The sequence below is a fragment of the Piliocolobus tephrosceles genome, chromosome 20, assembly GCF_002776525.5.
Source record: "Piliocolobus tephrosceles isolate RC106 chromosome 20, ASM277652v3, whole genome shotgun sequence".
NCBI lineage: Eukaryota > Metazoa > Chordata > Mammalia > Primates > Cercopithecidae > Piliocolobus > Piliocolobus tephrosceles.
This window is the reverse complement of record NC_045453.1, coordinates 44,553,782-44,572,102: the sequence shown is the minus strand read 5'-3', so window position 1 is coordinate 44,572,102 and position 18,321 is coordinate 44,553,782. Positions and strand designations below refer to the sequence as shown.

General features: G+C 43.4%; 1 protein-coding gene across 2 annotated transcripts in view; it reads right to left on the bottom strand.

Moving 5' to 3' along the window:
* Window positions 1-18,321, bottom strand: part of BFSP1 (beaded filament structural protein 1) — a 71,179-nt gene that overhangs the window by 45,892 nt on the left and 6,966 nt on the right. The window contains exons 1-3 of one of the 2 annotated variants that reach the window (XM_023217961.2): window positions 1,913-1,994; window positions 1,750-1,797; window positions 229-230 (exon numbers count right to left, since the gene is read on the bottom strand). The exons of the other annotated variant lie outside the window; for it this stretch is intronic. Of the exons in view, the coding sequence (XP_023073729.2) occupies window positions 229-230; window positions 1,750-1,797; window positions 1,913-1,994 (132 nt within the window). Of the gene's footprint in view, window positions 1-228; window positions 231-1,749; window positions 1,798-1,912; window positions 1,995-18,321 lie in introns of those variants that run through there. 2 annotated transcript variants of the gene reach the window in all.

Below are 18,321 nucleotides of genomic sequence, written 5' to 3'. Positions count from 1 at the left end.
CTCATTCATAGGAAACTGGTTTGGGGATAAGGAGGCATGATGTCCAACTTACTCTCAATGGTTCAAAAAATAAATAACAGACATGCATTTATGTTGATATAAACATATATAAATACATAGAATAATAAAGCAAATGATTGGTGGATTTAGGTATGAGGTATAGAAATTCCTTTTACTCCTCCTGCAACTTTTCCATAAGTTTGAAATTGTAACAAAAGAAAAAGTTACCTCTCAAAATCCCAACACCTCCAGGAAAATTGTGCTGACAACAGGTGTTTCTTAATGATAGCAAGAAAATGCAAAAATCTTCCTTTGATTCACCAGATGGTATCATGATCTCAGCAACCAAAATTTCATTGACAACCACAGTAGGAGTTTTACACCTACCGAAACGATAGTATGGATTTTCAGACACATCTGGGCTTGCCTTCTCTACACAGTCTCAGAATGTCCTTGAGACATTGTCATACCAACTCATCGTCATTCTGATTATGCATGAAAAGCAGCCCTTCCCATTACCTCAGAAATGCAGAAATGAGTCATTGTCCCAGCGGGTGCCATCCTCAGGACTGAGTCTGGAGAAGTCTCTTTTACGGTTATAATTTCTGTGGCTATAAATCTAGCCATGGTTTTCATATTTCTGCTCTGTATTTCTCTCTAAGATATCATTAAACAAACCTACCACCACTTTCAAGTTGGGTCAGCCTACATCTGAACCACAGTCCCTTTCCTTCTGGGAATAGATTGTCAGGTGGTTTGATGTATTACCAAGCCACAGTTGTCCAACTGGCATGCCCACTCTGTCCTAAAAAGGAGGATGTTCCAGCCCTGCTTTGTATCAGTTAGGAGATAGAGTCCAAGGAATTGGGCACATGCATCCATGAATATATTTCTTCTTTTTTTTTTTTTTTGCAATGGGGTCTTTCTCTGTCTCTGGGTCTTGCCCAGGCTGAAGTGCAGTGGTACAATCTCAGCTCACTGCAGTCTCAACCTCCTGGGCTCAACCGACCTCCCACCTCAGCTGCCAAACTAGCTGGGACTACAGGTGCACACTACCATGCCCAGCTAATTTTTAAACTGTTTTGTACACACAGGAGTCTTGCTGTGTTGCTCAGGTGGTCTCAAACGCCTGGCCTCAAACTCAGCCTCCCCAAGTATTGGGATTACACATGTGAGCTGCCATGCCCAGCCCATGAATATATATCTGATAGAAATATACATTCATGTATTCATAGATTGAAGCATACATTTGGGGGCTGGGCATGTGGCTCTCAACCAGCACTTTGGAAGGCTGAGGCAGGTGGATTGATTGAGCCCAGGAGTTTGAAACCAGTCTGGGCAACATGGCGAAATCCTGTCTCTCTCTCTCTCTCTCTCTCTACATATATATATATATATATATATATATATATATATAATACAAAAAAATAGCTGAGCATGGTGGTGTGCCCCTATAGTCCTAGCTACTGGGGAGGCTGAGGTGGGAGGATAGATTGAACCTGGCAGGTCAAGGCTGCAGTAAGCCATGATTGTGTCGCCACATTCCAGCATGGGCCACAGAGCAAAAGTCTATCTCAAAAAAAAGACAAAAAGAGCCGGGCACAGTGGCTCACACCTGTAATCCCAGCACTTTGGGAGGCCAAAGTGGGCAGATCACCTGAGGTCAGGAGTTAAAGATCAGCCTGGGCAATAAGGTGAAATCCCATCTCTACTAGAAATACAAAATTAGCTAAGCGTGGTGACACTTACCTGTAATCCCAGCTACTCGAGAGGCTGAGGCAGGAGAATCTCTTGAACCTGGTAGGCAGAGGATGCAGTGAGCCGAGATCGCGCCATTGCACTCCAGCCCTTGCAACAAGAATAAATCTCCATCTCACCACAAAAAAAAAAAAAAAAAAGAAAAGAAACATACATTTGGGTTGTCCATTGTTTTGTAGGTCCAGGTCTACTTTTCTATTGATATTAGTAGGGACTGATTGAACACAAGAGAACATGTTCTGTCTTCCAAAGTTTACTAGCTTCCCAGCGTTGACCTGAAACTGGGGGGGACAACAGTGTAAGCTATTTTATGAACTATTTTCATACTGTGCATACAGTTTAGGAGTATAATAAGGTACAGTTTAGGAGTATACTATACATTTTAAGCCCCTCAACGCCCCCTCAAACCTAAACTCCACATGAAGTTTTCTAATGAAATTTTTAAAATGGTCAGTTCACAGAAGATCGCCATTGTTTAGCAGGGTCTGGTCAAAATTCGAAGAATGACCTGTTCCAACCATCTGACTTGTTAGTTCATTTGGTAAGGAGCTACAGGTGATGTGAATATTTCCTGCTCTTCCACCCTCTACCACCTGCCTGCTCATGGTCAACTCCTGCTGACTTCTGTGCCTTCATTTATTTGAAATTTATGTCATCAGTCTTTACTTCTCACCCAGCATACATCATCCTTTTCTCCACTTCCTGTCACCCTCAGTTTGGACACCAACATCTTCCCTACTCCTTTACACCTCCTACCCAACCCCTCATGTATATTAATATAATGGAGGAAGATGTCTAAAGAGGTCTTCAGTTTTGCACACCCACGCCCGCTATACCCCCAAGACACCATTCCAGTTATGGCCCCCCGCTGTTAACCTGGCAGACCTGCCATATGAGTATCTTCACTAGACTGCAGCTCTTTGAGGGCAGGGCTGATAGCAATGCTGGGCATTCCTCAGCGGCCATTCTCCACCTGAGGATCCCCCCAGGGGTCCGCCCTCCATCCTTCTCCATGCCTCTCTCAACACTGAAAGCCTGGCCCTCCCAGACTGCATCACCTCCTGGTGCATCTCATGTCCTCTAGTTTCCTGTAGGGTTTGGCAAATGGGAGTCACTGTCAGGAGATCAAAAAGACTCCCTTCCTGCTTCCCTTCTGCTCTGAGCATAATCTCTCCTCCAAGATCCTTTCTTCCTTCTCGCTTAAAGCCTATAGGTAGCAATAGTTTCCCACTATTGCTACTACACCATGGGCACTTCACCATGCTTTGTTGATTCATTTGACCCATTAGATATTAGGAATGCTGAGAGCTACAAAATCTCATTCATCAACTAGTTAAAGCTTCTGACACAAAGTGGATGCTCAATAAAATGAATTAAAGAATGAGTGAATATTGGAGCCAGGAGCTGTAGCATGCACCTGTAATCCCAGTTACTTGAGAGGCTGAGGCGGGAGGATCACTGGAGACCGGGAGTTCAAGGCTGCAGTGAGCAATGACTGTGCCTGTGAATAGCCACTGCACCCCAGTCTGGGCAACACAGTGAGACCCTGTCTCAAAAAAAAAAAAAAAGAATTAGTGAATATTCGATAGAAACTTGAAATAAAAGATAAAGTTTTTGCATGTTGGGAGGTTTGTCTCGAAACTCTTAAATGGGAAAGCTGAATAGTGCTTGGCCAAAGATGGATCATTGCAAGGGATCTTACCAGCAGCTCCAGGCCCTCTCATTCCATATTCGCTGACTGGGCTGTTTCGAGGGGCACGGTCAAATTTAGTAGCAGTCCAAAATGGAAATTTACTTTGCTCTCTGCTATGATGGCTAGGTTTACATTGTCTTTCATCATTAGAGGAAATATATAGGGGCAGAACAAAAATACATTTATTGAGAAAGAGAACAGTGCACCAGTCAGCAGAAAGACTGTAGTTACAAGACACATGAAAAGAAAAAAATTAATTCCTTGGAAAAGAGCTTTCTATTTTAAGAAGATGAACAAAATAAGAGATGTCCTTAAGTGATAGCTAATGAAGACACTTCCCAGGCATCCTCGATGGCTGTGGCTTTTCAGATGTCAACTGAAAACAAAATCCATTACAAAGGGTAGCATCCAAGTTGGATTTGGGTTGCTTATTTTGTTCTGTGGTCAGCCTTTGCTGAACACAGCAGTCTAAACCAGAGCCACAGAGCTGTGAGTGGTCCTTGTCTCTCAAATGCCCTTGGACTGTCCTCGGTGACCCTAATTGTATGACTTGGCAAGAACGACAACTAAATAGGATATTTTGGACCAAATTCTCTCAGGGTACATTATTTTTTCAAGGTAACCTGAGTTTTGGGGTGACACACACAGTGTATCCAAAAGCACCACTTTGCGAGGGTTTGCTACCTGATGTCCTCGTAACCTCCAAAATCAATTTCAGGGCATTGCAGAGTCAACACATCAATGTTCCCCTGCCTGCATTTGGGGCACTAGATGGCTGAGTCGCCTGCAGGAGTGTTCTGGAGTTGCCTCTGAGGAGCTCATGAGAGCCAATTGCTAAATTTTCAGGAATTTTGCAAGCTGGTTGACACCTCATCGGTAGCTTGAAATTGGAAACGGTGAGAGTATCTACACCACAGGAATTGATAAACACTACAAATGAAGATATTTCTCTCCTAGAAAGTCAGCTACTGCCAAGCGTTGTGGCTTATGCCTGTAATCCCTGCACTTTAGAGGCTGAGATGGGAGGACTGCTTGAGCCCACAAGTTCGAGACCAGCCTAGGCAACATTGAGAGACCTCATCTCTACCAAAAAAAAAAAAAAAAAATTCACCAGGTACGGTGCCATGCGCCTGTAGTCTCTGCTACTCAGGAGGCTGAGGTGGGAGGATCACTAGAGCCCAGGAGGTCAGGGCTGCAGTAAGCCATGATCGCACCATTGCATACCTGCTCTGGTGACAAAGTGAGACCCCATCTTAAAAAAAAAAAAAAAGAAAAGTCAGTTGTTAAACATTTGCTAACATCATGTTACCTGTGAATAATACCATATCTCTGGTGATGGAAACTTTTGGCATTCTTTCCTTAATCTCTTTAAGCTCAAACAGAGTCTTCCTAAGTGTATTGTTTAACATGGAACCCTAAATTTAAATGCCAAGTTTTAAGAAATTAGACGAGAATTAGAGTATATAGCCCAAGAACATGGCTTGTTTTCATTGCTAGTTGGCTCAAGATGTTTCTGAAAAATAATTTGTAATAAATTGCCTTATAAAGTTAAAATGCCTTCCAAAACTTTATAAGTCAATTTCAGAAACTAGGGAAGTCAGCCAGTAAATAGAGAGAGATTTATCTCAAAATAGTTTCGGCACCACTAGAGGAATCTGTCTATGTTTCAGTGGAAAAGGAGGCAGTTACTCCTAGCTAATCTCAATATTTTTTTTCCCCTGGAATAATGACTGACCATTGGCTCTGTTGTTTTTGGCCAGCTCCTCTACTGAAACAAAAATTTTGTAACTGCAGTGACCTAACTTGGGAAACAATTTTATAACATTTTCTAGGAACCACAAATCATTTGTTTCACTCTTTCTGAAAACCAACAGTGGCGGTAAGCAGAGAGTGTATTTTGACGTGTAACAAAGAAAAAACTTGATAAAGTCAGCAGTCAAAAGAGCATTTCAGTTCAAAGAAGGGTCATCCAGAGCCCATGAAATGTTATCAAGAATGAATATGCCTCACACAGCATCACAACCAGCTAAAACCCTGGATCAATCCAGCTTGTTATCAGGGCATAAATGGTGAACTTTATTTATCACACAATGAATTTTAAGCTGGGCAGCCAGTTTTAAGAAAAACAGCAGGAACAGTGGTTAGCTGCAAAAACATTTTAGAAGAGACAGGAGAAAATAAAACATTATTGAACTTCTTGATGTGGCTGGAAAACAAAATCCTTGTGGCATGTGACTTAGATTTCCATTTGGTGAATGCAGACTCATCCAAGTTATGCAACATTATTACTCTTGATAGGTTACAAAAAAATCTATCAGCTCATCTATCAGAAAAATCCACCAGCAAAATGCCCTCAAAAGCTTATGAAATATGTACCAGTGAAGATATGAGAAGCAACTTGATATGCTATTGTAGGACATGTGGTCATTAAAACTATGTCCGCTTAAGTTAAATAGTCTAGATTTAAATCCTTCATGATCCATTAGCTGCATGACTTAGACAAGACACTGAACCTCTCTAAGCCTCACATGCTTCATGTATAAACTGAAGGTGACAGAAGTTCCTAAAAGAGTTGTTGTGAGAGTTAAATGTTGTCTGGCATATGGTAAGTGCTTAACAAATATCTGCCTTTATTTTTTGCACGTGGTCTATGTTTATTTTAAGCATCCTTCTTAGCTTGGAGTCCCCCAGAAGCCAACCCCGTGGCAAGGATTTGAGTACAAGTATTGTATTTTGGACATGATCCCAGGACACCAGTAGAGGAGTGGGGAGGTAAGAGGGGGAAGGGAAAATAGCCAATGATGGGAGGATGACCACCATCACCATGCGGGCAACTGGATCTCAACGTATCTAAGGGTTCTAGGAGACAGAGTAGAATGTATCACAGAGATATCCCAGGCAAGGGATGCGAAGCTGGGTACTTATCCACCAACCCCTTATCCATCACTGGTTGAGGGCTGCTCCCTACACAACCCCAACTCCCAATTGTGTAGCACTTGTGGGACCGAAAGTGGCAGATGGTTTAGGGTAAGCAGGCTTTAGCACATAAGAGGTGAGTGCTGAGGGGGTACGGGGGTGCAGCACAGGCACTGCTACAGCCCCACATTATTGTTTTCAGGTAATCAAATTAGCTGAAGTACCTCTACATAGTTATTTTAATAGATCAGCCCTTCAGAGATAATAATGTAACAAAACAAAAGACCTGTGTCTATTCTATGCTGGTTTTAAAGGAAGTACTAAGACAAGAAATAAATTACCTAACTTTAAAAAATTAGTATAAGAGTTCCCATTAAATCAACACAGAGTTGGGTATAATATATGGAGTTAAAACCATAATTCTGTTTTGAACCTCTTACCACTTCCTCAATATCCATCACCTAAAGATACAGATGTATCTGGTATTTTTCACAGTGCTGTGGAATAGCCAAGCCTTCATGAAAAAAGTAAAACATCCCTCTTTTTCCAAAAATCATCAAGCTTTTAGCAGCTGTAATAATAGGCTTCCCCAGTAACTGAAACCAATCAAGTTTTCAGGGCAAATAGCATTTTAAGACTTTCCCATGCATCCAGACAAAGGTTCAAATACTAAAATGATCATTAGCACCTACAAACTGCATTCCTAAGCTGAAAAATGTATCTGTTACATAATCTGATCATTTGTGTTCTTGTCATGTGAAAAGGGGAAAGTCAATATTTTACCAACCTCTCATTCCTGGGCTCTCAATGCAATAGAAATAGACATGAGGACAAAAGAGTTTTCCCAGGCGAGGCTTCAGTGGAGCTTATGCCCAGGCCTAAGGGAGGTAGCACAAGAGAAAAAGAGAATTCCTTGACTGACTTTCCAAAAAGAGCAGGTAGGGCTTTTTTAATTAGGCAAAGCATGAGCATTTACACCGAGGGTAGGGTATGCAGGCTGGGCTGGGTGAAGCACAGGAGGGGTAGGGTATGCAGGTGGCATAACTGGTTGTGATGGTTATCTTGAGTAATGGGCCATCTGATGGTCTGGCCAGCATCAACAAGGCTGTAAGCCAATTGTTCAGCATTCCTTCCTTGGTTTGATATTTAGATTTCCTAAGGCCAGTTCCTGGAATTCTTTAAGTAAAAGGCATGGTTAAACATTATGAAGGAGGGGGCCGGGCACGGTGGTTCATGCCTATAATCCCAACACTTTGAAAGGCCAAGGTGTTAGGGAAGCAGGAGCCTAAGACAGCCAGAGTGAAAACATTTTAAAATCAACTCCATCTTGGCCGGGCACGGTGGCTCACGCCTGTAATCCCAACACTCTGGGAGGCCGAGGCAGGCGGATCACGAGGTCAGGAGATTGAGACCATCCTGGCTAATACAGTGAAACTCTGTCTCTACCAAAAAATACAAAAAATTAGCCGGGCATAGTGGCGGGCGCCTGTAGTCCCAGCTACTCGGGAGGCTGAGGCAGGAGAATGGTGTGAACCTGGGAGGCAGAGCTTGCAGTGAACCGAGATGGCGCCACTGCACTCCAGCCTGCCTGGGTGACAAAGCAAGACTCTGTCTCAAAAAAAAAAAAAAAAAAAAAAAAATCAACTCCATCTTAAAACTAGTGAGGCACACTCTTTTCCAGTCACAACCCATGGTCCTAAGGTGTTTACAACATAGGAGGCAGCTTGATAATGCCTCCAAGGGCAAACTCCTACAACAACAGAAAGCCTAGATGTCCCAATACTAATAACAAGATATGCTTTCAAGATCATTATACTTGTGCTTTGATGTACTTGCACACTAAAATGCCAAAGATCGTTTTCTTTAAATCAACAGAATAATAAATTTTGTCATGCTGTCGGCCCACCTGCACATTGGCACAGCTTAGTTTAGTCTTTACATAGACAAGACACCTATATGAGAAAAACTTGAAACAAAAATGGTGTGTTCCTCCTCTTGCTTTCTGAAAATGTGCTACTCCAGGACAGAGTAGCTTCCAATAAACTGTCTTGTCTTTCATCACACTTTACCACTTTACCTTGAATTCTTTCCTGTGCGGGATTCAAGAATCCCCTCCTGGGGTCTGGATCAAGACCTATGTATTAGTCCATTTTCACGCTGCTATAAAGAACTTCCTGAGGCTTTCCTTTATAAAGGAAAGAGGCTTAATTGATTTACAGCTTCGCATGGCTGGGGAGGCCTCAGAAAACTGACAATCATGGAAGAAGGGGAAGCAGGCATGTCTTACATCGTGACAGGTGAGAGAGAGAGGGAGAGCACGTGAGAGTGCGGGAAGAACTACCGTTTATAATACCATCAAATCTGATGATAATTCACTCACTATCATGAGAACAGCATGGGAGAAACTGCCCCCTTAATCCAATCACGTGGGGATTACAGGTCCCTCTTTCAACATGTGGAAATTACAATTAAAGATAAGATTTGGGGCCGGGCGCGGTGGCTCAAGCCTGTAATCACAGCACTTTGGGAGGCCGAGACAGGCGGATCACGAGGTCAGAAGATCGAGACCATCCTGGCTAACACGGTGAAACCCCGTCTCTACAAAAAAATACAAAAAAAAAAAAAACTAGCCGGGCAACCTGGCGGGCGCCTGTAGTCCCAGCTACTCGGGAGGCTGAGGCAGAATGGTGTAAACGCAGGAGGCGGAGCTTGCAGTGAGCTGAGATCCGGCCATTGCACTCCAGCCTGGGCGGCAGAGCGAGACTCCCTCCGTTTCAAAAAAAATAATAATAATAAGATTTGGGGCTGGGCGAAGTGGCTCACACCTGTAATCCCAGAACTTTGGGAGGCCAAGGCAGGTGGATCACCTAAGGACAGGAGTTTGAGACCAGCCCGGCCAACACGGAGAAATCCCGTTTCTACTAAAAATATAAAAATTAGCTGGGTGTGGTGGCGCATACCTGTAGTACCCACCACTCAGGAGGCTGAGGCAGGATGATCCCTTGAACCCGGGAGGTAGAGGTTGTAGTGAGCCAAGATCACACCACACTGCATTCCAGCCTGGGCAACAGAGTGAGACTCCATTTAAAAAACAAAGAAGAAAGAAGCTCTTTGTTTCAGCTAGAAGCAGCCACTCACACCTGTAATCCCAATACTTTGGGAGGCCGATGCGGGTGGATCATGAGGTCAGGAGTTCAAGACCAGACTGGCCAAAATGGTGAAACCCTGTCTCTACTAAATTAGCCAGGTGTGGTGGCAGGCACCTGTAATCCCAGCTACTTGGGAGGCTGAGGCAGGAGAATTGCTTGGAACTGGGAGGCAGAGGTTGCAGTGAGCTGAGATCATGCCACTGCTGCATTCCAGCCTGGGTGACAGAGCAAGACTCCATCTCAAAAATAAACAAATAAAAAAGATTTGGGTGGGGACACAGAGTCAAACCATATCAACTCATTTTTCCAGTAACAGAGGCAGGAGTATTCTTTGAATCCGGGAATTTGAGACTAGTCAGGGCAACACGGTGAGACTTTGTCTCTATAAAAAATTAAATATAATTAAGGAAAAAATAGTAAAAATATCTATATATGAGGGATGAATTCTGTCCCATTCCTACTGTACCTAGATTCCCCCAGAGAGATTTCATCCTTCTTATTCTTCAGGAGACAGAGCCAAAGATCCCATCTTCCGAAGCTGCTTCCTGCTGAACAGGGTTGCCATCCTTGCCTAATTTTGAGGGCCCTGAAATCTCTCACTTGCTGTTTTAGAGACCTGTAAAAACTGGGTTCCTCCTGGGATGGTGTGGACTGGAATATTTGGGGCATTATTGGCTTGATTCAGAACTGTTGAAGCCTGGAAGACATAAACTTTAAGCATCTGTACCCCTGCTGAATATAACAAACAATTATTTTATTTTATTTATTTATTTATTTATTTTGAGACAGAGTCTTGCTCTGCCGCCCGGGCTGGAGTGCAGTGGCCGGATCTCAGCTCACTGCAAGCTCCGTCTCCCGGGTTTCCGCCATTCTCCTGCCTCAGCCTCCGGAGTAGCTGGGACTACAGGCGCCCGCCACTTCGCCCGGCTAGTTTTTTTGTATTTTTAGTAGAGACGGGGTTTCACCGTGTTAACCAGAATGGTCTCGATCTCCTGACCTCGTGATCCGCCCGTCTCGGCCTCCCAAAGTGCTGGGATTACAGGCTTGAGCCACCGCGCCCGGCCAAACAATTATTTTAAAAATCAAATAGTACCCAGTGATAACTAATACAATGCTTAAGCCCAGTTTAACAATGCTTGTAAAAATAAATTTGAAGGCATTTGAAATCTAAGTGAATTGGCTGGAAAACCAGTCTCCTGCTGTCTAAAACATAAAGCAAGTGGATTTTTAATAAGCAGCATTGTTTTTCTCTTTTTTTCTTTTCTTTTTTTTTTTTTTGAAACAGCGTCTCATTCTGTTGCCCAGGCTGGAGTGCAGCAGCGCAATCTCAACTCACTGCAACCTCTGCATCACAGGCTCAATCAATTCTGCCTCAGCCTCCCAAGTAGCTGGGTTTACAGGCTTATACCACCATGCCCGGCCAATTTTTTTTTTTTTTTTTTTAAGTAGAGACAGGGGTTTCACCCTCTTGGCCAGGCTGGTCTCAAACTCCTGACCTCAGGTGATCTGCCTGCCTCAGCCTCCCAAAGTGCTGGGATTACAGGTGTGAGTCACTGCCCCCAGCCAACAGAGGCATTTTTATGGAAACAGGGCAAAAACAAATATTAATGGTGGGCATAATCTATCCAGAGAATATTAGTTTGGATTTGTAGCCTGGAAAGAATTTAAGATCTAGTCCAAATTGCAGAAAATAATGCAAAAAAAAAGAAAAAGAAAAACCCTCAAAAACGACAGACAAGGCTAGAATCTAATAGCAGGTGTATGATAATGTTTTTCTCTCTAGTCTCTCCTTTTTATTAAAAACAAATTGTGGATCAATTTATTTGCAAAATAAATCTTAGTCTTACTGTTCTTGGCCTGATTATTTGCATAAAGTGCACCAATAATAATTATTTGCCTTATAGGCTCTCTTAAACTGGCTTTGCTGAAACTTTTTCCATAGGGAATCTCAGATTTAGACTTTTTAAAGCCTCAAGCCCAGCCTCAAATTCATCTGTTTCTGCAAATACGTGTATGAATTGGGTGAATTCCTCTCCTCTGGAGGTCCCAAGATAACTTAGGGTTCTTGGGCCATTAGAAAGAGACATTTTTTACTTACCAGGTACAGAGACTGCATAGACCAAGTAGGATGCCAGTCTTCCCCAAGGGGCTTTTATCAGTTCTTGGAGTCAACCTCAATGTTTTTTAAATCAGTCTAAAAGCATAACATTTCAGTCAAAACCTGGGTGAAATAACCAGTCTCCAACTGTGTATTGTTACAAAAGAAAATAGATTCTTATACTTACTGTTTTTTGGTGGGGTGGTGGTTTTGTTTGTTTATTTTTAGATGAGGTCTTGCTCTGTCACCCATGCTGGAGTGCAGAGGTATGATCATAGCTCACTACAGCCTCAAACTACTGGGCTCCTTGCCCTTGCCTCCCAAATAGCTGGAACTATAAGCACATGCCACCACATCAGGCTAATTTTGAAATTATTTTTTGTAGAGATAGAGTCTCACTATGTTGCCCAGGCTGGTCTCAAAGTCTTTATCTCAAGTGATTCTCCTGCCTTGGCCTCCCCAAGTGTTGGGATTACAGGTGTGAGCCAGTATGCCAGGTCCATATTTCCCTTTTGCAGCACTTGATCTTAGCTCCATGAATCCAGTTGCTTCTGTGTTTTGTCATGTTTGTTATTCCTTCTCAGCCTCTAGAAAGGATCCTCTTCAATACCAAATCCTTGAATTACTGGGGTTCCTAGATGTATTAGTCTGCACTCGCACTGCTATGAAGAAATACCAAGACTGAGTAATCTATAAAGAAAAGAGGTTTAATCGGCTCATGGTTCCATAGGCTATACAAGAAGCATGGCAGGTTCTGCTTCTGAGGAAGCCTCAGGAAACTCACAATCATGGCAGAAGGCAAGCAGGGGCAAGCACGTTTTACATCGCCAGAGCAGGAGTGAGAGAGAGGGGGGAGGTGCTTCACACTTTGAAACAAGCAGCTCTCAGGAGAAGGCTACCATGAGAACAGCACCCAAGGGATGGTGCTAAACCATTCGTGGTCCAGGCACAGTGGCTCATGCCTGTAATCCCAGCACTTTGGGAGGCCAAGGAAGGTGAATCACTTGAGGTTGGGAACTCGAGACCAGCCTGGGAAACATGGTGAAACCCCGTCTCTACTAAAAATACAAAAACTAGCCAGGCGTGGTGGCACACACCTGTAATCCCAGCTACTCAGGAAGCTGAGGCATGAGAATCACTTAAACCCGGTGGGCAGAGGTTGCAGTGAGCCAAGATCGTGCCACTGCACTCCAGCCTGGGAAACAGGGCAAGACCCTGTCTCAAAAATAAATAAAATAAAAAAGGATCTCATAAAGGATCTACCCTTATGATCCAATCACCTCTCACCAGGTCCCTTCTGCAACACTGGAGATTACAGTTAGACATGAAATTTGGGTGGGGACATAGATCCAAACCATGGGGATCTGTCCCAAGCCCATTTCTCTATTTACCCTCAGAATAGTTCTCAACCTTTCCAGGCCATGAGGTAGTACCACTCAGGACTGCTTTTGATGCACACAACAGGCTTAACCACATAAGGGTTATTTTTCTGTAATTGTTGCCAGAAAAGAGGTCCTGACCCAGACACCAAGAGTGGGTTCTTGGACCTTGTGCAGGAAAGAAGTCATGGTAAGTCACAGAGTATAGTGAGAAGAGAAGGTTTATTAAAAGCTACTTAGTTACAGAGTAGGGCGTCCTCAGAAAGCAAGAGGAGAAATGTCTCATCTTTGTTTTAAATTTTTCTTATATAGGGTCTTACCTATATAAAAGTTAAGCTATATCTACCTGTCGGGGGCTGACAGTGTCACAAAATATATTAGTCTGTGGACTTAAAGAAAACTATTCTTGGCATTTTAGTGCATAAGTACATCAAAGCATGACTACAGTCTGTTTTTTTTTTTTTTTTTGAGATGGAGTTTCACTCTTGTCTCCCAGGCTGGAGGGCAATGGCGCCATCTCAGCTCACTACAGCCTCTGCCACCCAGGTTGAAGCTATTCTCCTGCCTTAGCCTCCTGAGTAGCTGGAATTATAGGTGCCCACCACCACACCCGGCTAATTTTTTTATTTTTAGTAGAGATGGGGTTTCACCATGTTGGCTAGGCTGGTCTTAAACTCCTGACCTCAGGTGATCCACCCACCTCAGCCTCCCCAAAGTGCTGGGATTACAGGCGTGGGCCACTGCACCCAGCCAACTATAATCATTTTAAAAGCATATATTGTTTTGCAACACCAGGACATGTGGACATTTTTTCTGTCATAGTTTATCCTTGCAGGCATTGTTAAGCTGTTTCCTCAGCTGTAAACATCATATAACCACAGGTCATGATAGACAAGAAATGTGCCTTGCCAGTTTTAAGATGGAGTTAATTTTAAAATGGTGCCACTCTGGCTCTCCTATGCTCCTGCTTCTCTGACATGATGACATGCAATCCAGAGGTAGGCAGTTCAGGGTGAGTATGGTGGAGCCTTCAGTCCCAGGTTCATTCCAACTCTTCACTCTGCTGGCTTTAGTATGTGGCTTAGCGCCTGTATTAGGCCATATTTGCATTGCTATGAATACCTTAGACTGGGTAATTTATAAAGAAAAGAGGTTTAGTTGGCTCACGGTTCTGCAGGCTGTACAGGAAGCACGGCACCAGCATCTGCTCAGCTTCTGGGGAGACCTCAGGGAGTTTTTACTCACGGTAGAAGGCAAAGGGGGAGCTGTCAGGTCACACGGTGAGAGTGGGAGGAAGGTGGGGAGGTGCCACACACTTTTAAATGACCAGATCTCGCAAGAGTTCATTCACTGTCACAAAGACAGCACCAGGGAGATGGTGCTAAGCCATTTATGAGCGATCCACACCCACAATCCAATCACCTCCGACCAGGCCCCTCTTCTAACATTGGGGATTACAATGCAACTTGAAATTTAGAGGCGATAACATCCAAACTATATCAGTGCTCAAGCTCACAGATGGCTGCTACCCTTAAGCTTCATGTCTGTACCTGAAATCACTTGTACATCTACACCACCAATCTTAATTCATTTATTTATTCAACAAATATGTATTGACAACCTACTCTGTGCCAACACTCTTCTGGCCCTGGAATACAGAAGTAAAAAAAATAAAATAAGGCCGGGTGCGATGGCTCACACCTGTAATCCCAGCACTTTGAGAGGCCGAGGCAGGTGGATCACCTGAGGTCAGGAGTTCAAGACCAGCCTGACCACCCCATCTCTACTAAAAATACAAAAACATTAGCTGGGCGTGGTGGTGGGCACCTGTAATCCCGGCTATTCAGGAGGCTGAGGCAGGAGAATTGTTTGAACCTGGGAGGCAGAGGTTGCAGTGAGCCGAGATCACACCATTGCACTCCAGTCTGGGCGACAACAGCAAGACTCCGTCTCAAAAAGAAAAAAAATAAAAATCCCTGATCCCTGTTCTTGTGGAGCTTATATTCAATTGGAGAAAACAGAAAGTAAGTAAGATAAACAAGTGAAAAATGGAGTATAAGTGGTGAAAAGTGTTACAGAGAAAAATAAATAAAAGGGAACTGGAAGGATGGTGGGGCATCTGGTAATTTTAGACAGGGTGGTCAGGGAAGACCTCACTGAGGAGGTTACTTCTGAGTAGAGAACCGAAGGAAGTGGTGGGAAAGCCATTTGGATTCTTGAAGAAAGAGCGTTCTAAACACGGGGAAGAATAAATGTAATAGGATGTGCCTGGTTTGTTCAAAGAAGGGTGCAGAAGCCATCATGGCAAGAGTGGAGCAGGTGAGAATAGAGTGCAGGTCAGATGAGGTCAGGAAGGGCAAACAGAGGACAGATCCCACAGGATTTCTACAAATCCTTCATAAGGATTTGGCTTCACTGTGAGAGTAAAGGGAAGCCTTTGAGAATTTTTGACAAGGAAGTGGCATAAACTGACCTACAGCTTAACAAGATGGCTTTCATGGCTGTGCTGAGAATAGCAGAAGCAGAGAGACCAGCCAAGAGACCACTGCAATAATCCAGTTTAGAGGTGATGGTGAGTTAGACCAGGGTGATGGCAATGGGGGTAATGAGGGGTGATAGAATTCTGGATATATTTTGAGGGTGGAACCGACAGAATTTACTGATGTGGGATGTGAAAGAGAAAAGACAAGGATAAATCTGAAGCTGGAAGGATGAAACTGACATTTACAAGATGGGGAAGACTGGAGGTGAAGCAGATTTGGGGGAAAATATCAAGATTTCTGTTTTGATTATGAGAAACTGACATGTGGGCGGGGCGCGGTGGCTCAAGCCTGTAATCCCAGCACTTTGGGAGGCCGAGACGGGCGGATCACGAGGTCAGGAGATCGAGACCATCCTGGCTAACACGGTGAAACCCTGTCTCTACTAAAATACAAAAAATTAGCCGGGCATGTTGGCGGGCACCTGTAGTCCCAGCTACTCGGGAGGCTGAGGCAGGAGAATGGCGTGAACCCGGGAGGCAGAGCTTGCAGTGAGCTGAGATCCAGCCACTGCATTCCAGCCTGGGCGACAGAGCGAGACTCCGTCTCAAAAAAAAAAAAAAAAGAGAAGCTGACATGTCTACGAAACATCCGAGGGCAAGTGTTGAACAGACAGTTGCATCTACAAGTCAGAAATCCGGAGAGAGGTCAAGGATAGACATAAATTTGGGAACCAACAGCAGAGAGAAGATATTTAAAGTCATGAAACTGAATCAGAAACTTAAGGGAATTAGTGTAGAGAGTAAAGAGAAGAAGTCTAAGCACTTAGTATGCATGGGGACTCTGGAGAGCAGCAGTCAGGAGGTGAGGAGGAACCAGCAAAGGAGCCTGAAAAAGACCAGATAGGTAGGTGGAAAATCAGGAAGAGTGTGTGAGATTCTGGAAGTCAAGTAAGTAAAGTGTTTCAAAGTGAAGAGAAGATATGACTGACTACGTGGTATGAGATGAGGACTAAAAATTGGCCATTGGATTTAGCAATGTGAGGTTCCTTGGTCATGTGGGTAAAAGCAGATTCAGGAAAGTGGTGGGGAAGACACCATGAGGATGAAATGCCAAATTCAACAAGAACAACTAAAATCTATGGAATAAAATTCACAGGGTAGACAAAAAAACAAAAACAAAAATCCTCAATGAAAGAACAATTACTGGCCGGGCGCGGTGGCTCAAGCCTGTAATCCCAGCACTTTGGGAGGCCAAGACGGGCGGATCACGAGGTCAGGAGATCAAGACCATCCTGGCTATCACGGTGAAACCCCGTCTCTACTAAAAATACAAAAAACTAGCCGGGCGAGGTGGTGGGCACCTGTAGTCCCAGCTACTTGGGAGGCTGAGGCAGGAGAATGGCGTAAACCCGGGAGGCGGAGCTTGCAGTGAGCTGAGATCCGGCCACTGCACTCCAGCCTGGGCGACAGAGCGAGACTCCGTCTCAACAAAAAAAAAAAAAAAAAAGAACAATTACTTCAATCAACAACTTTAACAAATATTTAGTGTTTATCATCTATGTGCCAAGTGATATTCAAAAAATTCATTGGCAATTCAGTGACAAAGAAAACAAAGTACCTACACTTATGGAGCAGATATTCTATTGGGGTAAAGAGACAATAAACAGCTAAACAAATATACAATGTGTCAGTTACTAAGTGCTTTAAAAATCATACAGAACAGAAAGAGGATAGACAGTGGGGGCAAGTGGGGTGGCAAACTACTTTAGATAAGGTGATCATCAAGGCCTCTCAGATTTATTAGTGGGAAGCTCATCTTATATCAGTTAGAATTGGGATCTTTGAAAAGACCTGTTAAATATATATATATATACACGGGCCGGGCACAGTGACTCACGCCTGTAATCCCAGTACTTTGGGAGGCCGAGGCGGGCAGATCACAAGGTCAGGAGATCGAGACCATCCTGGCTAACACGGTGAAACCCCGTCTCCACTAAAAATACAAATATATATATATATATATTTCTGATGGCAAGTCTGAGTAAATACAAGAGAAGTGACAAGTTAATTATCTTTGGCACAAAGATGATTAGGGAATAGAAACTATTATGTTCACTATTACGTCCCCCAAATTTAAAATCTACATAAAATGCATGATTTTCTAGAAAAAAAAGACAAAGTGCCAAAATTGACTGGAGAAATAGAAAACTTGAGAAGAACAAAAGAAAATACAAAAATTGGTTTAAGGCTGACTGTGTTAGATTTATGTTTATGATCAGGTCTAAAGACCGGCTGGTTTCTCAGGCCAATACTATCAAAGCTTTAAGGTACAGGTAAGTCTTGCCTTATATAACTTGTTCAGAGAAAAGGCAAAGAAGGAAATAGTCCCAATTTATTCTTTATTTTAGGGTGAAAACTGGCCCAGGATATCACAAACACAAAACCAAAATAAAACATAGGCCTATCTTCTTTGTGAAAATAAATGTAAAGATCCTAAGTAAATGACTAATAAACCATATGTAGCAGTAGTTCCAGAGAACACACCTCAAGCCCAAGGAGAATGTATCATAGAAGGCCACAATGGTTTGGCATTAGCAAATCCATTGATATAATTTACTACATTAACAAGTTAAAGGAGGGGAACGCCTAGTTAATGAAACTAAATACCCACCACTGATGAAAACTCTCACAAAAATAAGACAAGAAATTTATTTGACATATTAAAGGATATCTGCCAGAAGCCTAACAGAAAGAGCAGAAGAGATGATGGCAGACGTCCGCCTGAAGGTAATCTCCACTTTGGCTTCAAGAGCCTCCAGTCTGTCTCTGCTGGTTCCAAAGGACGC